Raw genomic sequence first — 5,513 nt, forward strand, 5'->3', positions numbered from 1 at the left:
ACTTCATTTGATTTGTCAATCTTAACTAAGATAATACGTTCCCGTAGATTATTGATACTGTTACAATAAGTACATTCATCATCATCATGTGTCGTAATCATTGACACTTACATCCAACCCATCTTTGCTGTTACAACGAGTCGGGTGTAGTAAATCTTTCAGATAGATAAACCACTTCCCTGACGAGATATGTATCTTCTCATTACAGTTCTGCAGTAGTGCTTCTATCTTAAACCAAAACTTCTTACAATCGCAATCTGCAACTGCTGTGCGAATTACGTCAGCGATCGCACTGTTGAAATGTTGGCACTTCTCACAACACAAAAGACAAAAATTTGAAAAGATTTTCCTCATTTCTTAAATTATGTATATCCCTGGACCAAAAATGGCTCTTGTATAATCTATTATTTAGTTATATTAACCTCAAAAACATACCATTCGTAGCTGGTTTGAGTAGTGTATATATGTGTTCGTTTTGAGGAAGGAGGTTTGACTGTGTAGCGATGTTCACAAGCACAAAGAAAAACAGTTTGACACAATCACGATGTTTATTTAAACAATGAAAAAGAGTTATTATAAAACTATTTACAAATGCGAGGTATGAATTACAAGAGCAATGAAAATCAATCTCTCATTGCGTGATTAGAAATAGATGTACATGGAGAATATTTACAACATGACAACAAATAAATAATAAACACTGAATCAATCAGAGTTCTCTATTGCGCCGTTTGAACCTATGCCTATTACATAATGTAAAGAGCTCCATATGTCATCCCATGGCGCGCAGATCATTGTTTTAAGGCCACATATATATCATCAGTTGTTGTCAGTGACGAAGGCTCCTGGAGTCAACAGCGTAACACCAAATCACAAATCCAAGTTCTGGAAGAAGAAGAAGAAATACATGACAACTTAATAGAGTGTATAACACAACGCATGACATACATGAGACATGGAAGCTATTTCAAATCCATTATTAAAATAAATATTATTATGTAGTCCTTAATCACCACTGACATATATACATTCCCATGTAATATTGAATGACAGACGGTAAGAAACAGTCTTGTGATTTCGTGACATATGTATTCATTTATGTTGCACTTTATTGTTTTCTACGTAAACAAAGAGGACATGTATGCCATAAATTCTTCTAAGGGAATTATATGTGGACCTCACATCTGACATAGAACACCTACCAATCCATACGAACTTACACTTCAACCCCCCAGTTAGCCAACTTAGCCATAGATCCTTCAAACTACCCATTGCAACTCGCATCTAATCCAAATAAAACATCCACCCTAGCCATGTGGATTGGATGGTACAAATGGTTACTGAATATTAATATTGTTAGGGTTGCACATGACCCCAGGCCTGGATATGTGTCGTCGTGATCCCCAGTGACCAATACTCACACCACCAGTAACCTGTGTCTAGTCCAGGCTCAATCACTTTACCGACCGTATGATAAGTAATACCACTACTGCCTACTGCCTACTGCCTACACGGCCCTTCAGTCGCCCACTAGGGGGTAATATAAGAGATATTCACCTAAGTTGATGTCTCATCTTCGTTGCTGAGGAGGGCTGCTCCGCTGCTGCTTTCTGCCATATTCTGGGCACCATTCAGATTCGTCATGTCGTACCGGACGCCGCTGTTGAGGGAAAGAGGGTTTGGGGACGGTCGTTCTGAAGACTTGCGTTTCGAGATCCCTGTTGTATCTAGTTTCTGGGTGCTGCCAGCGTACTGCGAGAGATCCTTTGCACTGTGACGTAGGTTCTGGCAGTAAACCACGTCATTGAACCCGGTGAAATCAATATGCCACCTTTTCATACCCAGGTCATATTCTTCAACTCGCTCGAATCTGTGCCCCCAAAGGATTTCCTTGGGTCCGTACGACGTCCGGGCTTGGCACACCTCTCCCGTAGCTTCAACAGTTCCCTCCAGGAAGATAAGGAGTTCGTACTTCTCGGAACAAAGATCAGCAGGCTTGATGTCCCAGAATGGACTGTTCTCGTCAATCTTATGGGTGATGATGAGGGGCCAAAGGAGGAAGATCCTGTCGCCCATTCCATTCGCCTCCATCTCGACCTCGTACTGGAACAAAGGGTACACAGCGCCCTCTTCCGTCGTTTTCTTGCGAACCATGATGGCCGTGAGGTGAGCGTCGACGAGATGTGTTTTCCTCAAATCTCCCACTCTTATCTGTAAACAGAGCTGGCCGTTTTCCTGGCATACCACGGCGTTCTTGCTAAAGATGATGGTATTAGCACGATATTTGGGGCGGGCTATTTTCACAAAGATAAAACCAAGGAGAACTGTTTCTAAGAAAAATCCCAGCGTGACTTGCAGATAGATTAAGGGTAAGGTTCCAGCACAATGTGCGTTAGGGTAGGCATACCCGTATCCAATTGTTGTCTGCGTTTCAATGGAGAACAGAACCGCGCCAGCAAACGACTTGACGCCAAGCAGACATGGCACGTGATCCGGATTGTCCAAGTTGGCGAAATCGTCGTTGTTGTAGGCCATGAGCCACCAGAAGAAAGCAAACACCAAGTACGTTACAAGGAAGACGTTGAATAATACCGCGATAGCATACCTCCATTCCAGGTCGATGAGCGTGATGTAAATGTCCGCAACGTATTTCCTTCGATGTTCACTCAGCCCTGTGTACGTGATCCTATAGCCACCTTCCTTCTTCAGTAAAGCCTTACGCTCTTCCTCAGGGTCATCCTTCCGGCACAGAATTTTGCTCCTGAAGAATTCCACGAAAGCACTTCGGGGTGGTGGCGCCGGCTTTCGTTCAGTAAACATGAAAATACTTGCTGCTGATTCCTCGGAGTTCATCGTTATGTATAATATCAGTCTATCACAACAATAATGTTAACTCACTGTACCAAGTCGGGGTCACTTATTCTCAACTACTGCAGGCACACTTCAGATGGACACCGTCCCAGTGTCGTCTTGTGGTTGAAGGAAGGTGTGTTGGGTGAAGTGAGGACGCGACCCTATACACCCCTCTCGTGACAAAAGGGGGCGTGGCTTATTCAACTCGTCACCAATGACGATGAACGTGTGAGCCATGGGGGAAAACAATGACGCCATTGACTGATCGACTCCTGTCAGAGATTGCCGCAGGTGGAGGACGAAGCACCTTAGGCGCAACTGACTGTCGTCTGCTGCCATACCCATGTCTAATACTTAGCCAATTCCGACACGACGTGTGATAGATTGGGGAGATAAAACATAACGTGACAGTGTATTTTCTGGTCATCCTTTGTTAACTCTGATAAGTTTCATGTGAAAGCGAATATCGGTTATGGGGTTTCAGGTGTGGCCCGAATTGAACTAGATTCCTTCAGAACAATATCTCTTTGGTTTACCTGGTCTTTTCACCTAACAGGAAAATATTTCAGATATAATAATAATAATAATAATAATAATAATAATATGCAGTTGTCATTATTTTGTCTGTGTGGACAGTCGTTTCGCTTTTAGCGTTGGAATTCGTGTTCGAATCGTCGCATAGTTTACGGTTGCAATCACAGTAACAAGAACGGAACCGAGACACTGAAGCATTGTTTCATGGAAATCCGAGAGATAATCAAAGCAGGCAAACTATCACAGGTAACTGAGATACCCAGTACCTTCTGCCTCCTAAACAATGAGGCGTCGTAAAACAATATTCAGTGATTCATCCTTCAACAAAATTACCATTTAGTGTGGTTCATTTCAGCAGCTTTGTGTTTAAACTGAGCTCAGAGTCATGCAATCGTTTCTGTTTGCACGCCTGTTCTTTGGGTTCTGAATTATGCATGTTAAGATATCAGCCATATAGTTTCCAATCTAGCATTTTGTGCAGTGCAGATGAGTGATCACAGACCTAATACAATTGTTTTCCTACCGTCGTCGCTGTTATAAGGTACACAGAAATCTATTTTACAATACAACCTATGAAGTACGGTTTAAAGATCCATAATGTTACGTTTTATTACACTGTCCCTTGTTTAATGACGTAATGATGTGCCATTTTAGCAAAGAAATATGTGCAATGTTAATACTTTTAATGATTTGCAGAAAGTACGGTTGTCTCGCCAAGACTTGTGCTGGATCACTGGCAAAACCTGCAATGGTTGACTCGAAAGGAAACAAATGTCTTAATATCATGGTGGCCGGGTTTCTTTTATTGTTGTTGGGCTATTGACAATACTGTGATAACTCATTGTTGTTTAAATATTCTATTTGTATTTTAATGCAAATAATAATCTCGAATAACCCTAAACGGGTGGCTCATAAATGTTAATATGGACGTATTTTTATCACTGTATTTTTATGTTAGGTAAGACTAATTTGGTTTGAATTATAATATATATCATCAGTGATAGTGAATCATATGACACTAGTATATTATTTGGGGCACGGGTGGCAAAGTCGTCTAAGGTGCCACGAAACGGAAACCTATGATCGTGGGTTCGAATCCCGGTTCGCCCCGATTATGTTTCTAGGTTTGTCAGCACCATAACCATGCTCATGGGTTTCATCAAAGTGGTAAACGTCTGAGACCTGCATAACTTCGGGCTTTCCTCCGACACTAAGCTGACACGCCGTGATATAACAGGAACACTGTTAAGAGCGGCGTAAAACACAGCCCCCACACAGTATATTATTGGCTTATGAAATAGCATTTAGTTAGGGTAAACCATATTGTATTAGTATATCATTTGGATTGTAATATATCAATTAGTTATAGTAAATTGTATGGCAATAATATATCATTTGGTTATAATATATCAATTAGTTATAGTAAATTGTATGGCAATAATATATCATTTGGTTATAATATACTATTAGTTATAGTAAATTGTATGGCAATAATATATCATTTGGTTATAATATATCAATTAGTTATAGTAAATTGTATGGCAATAATATATCATTTGGTTATATTATACCATTAGTTATAGTAAATTGTATGGCAATAATATATCATTTGGTTTTAATAAATCAATTGGGTATAATAAATTGTATAGCAATAATATATTATTTGGTTATAATATACCATTAGTTATAGTAAATTATAAGGCAGTGATATAATTTGTCCAGATATCGGCATGTGGTGACAAAACGAGAACCGCGATGCCTACACATTATCCTCGATCTGTGACATTAGATGCGTCTTACATCAGAAAACTCTGTAAGTCCTGATCACCATTAGACAAACCAAACCATATCTCATTGTCGTTTATTTTTTTCAAAATGAGAATATTCTTTAAAACTTGTGAAAAGATCACATCAAGTGAGTCATGGTTTTGCCAAGAGTAAAGCTTCTTAGTTCCCAAGACAAAGCCAGTCCCACGTCACAGCGCCCTTGTTGTACAGAATACATCTGACATAGCGAGTCATTAAGACGAGCGTCTCATGAACAATGCCTAAATAAACAAGGGCGCTTCGATTGTTACACTTCACACTAACTTAAGCCATCAATTCTTTGATGACGTCACGCGGAC

At 40.2% G+C, this 5,513-nt stretch overlaps 1 protein-coding gene across 1 annotated transcript; it reads right to left on the reverse strand.

Annotated features, from left to right (window-relative positions):
* Nucleotides 1-529: 529 nt before the first annotated feature.
* On the reverse strand, nt 530-3,002 carry LOC124147742 (G protein-activated inward rectifier potassium channel 2-like). The gene is made up of 2 exons (XM_046518494.2): nt 1,558-3,002; nt 530-885 (listed from the first exon to the last, which is right to left on the reverse strand). The coding sequence occupies exon 1, from the start codon at nt 2,851-2,853 to the stop codon at nt 1,558-1,560; it is 1,296 nt and encodes a 431-aa protein (XP_046374450.1). The 5' UTR covers nt 2,854-3,002; the 3' UTR covers nt 530-885.
* Nucleotides 3,003-5,513: the final 2,511 nt, after the last annotated feature.

The sequence above is a fragment of the Haliotis rufescens genome, unplaced genomic scaffold (assembly GCF_023055435.1).
Source record: "Haliotis rufescens isolate VD_foot unplaced genomic scaffold, xgHalRufe1.0.p SCAF_36, whole genome shotgun sequence".
NCBI classification, from domain to species: domain Eukaryota; kingdom Metazoa; phylum Mollusca; class Gastropoda; order Lepetellida; family Haliotidae; genus Haliotis; species Haliotis rufescens.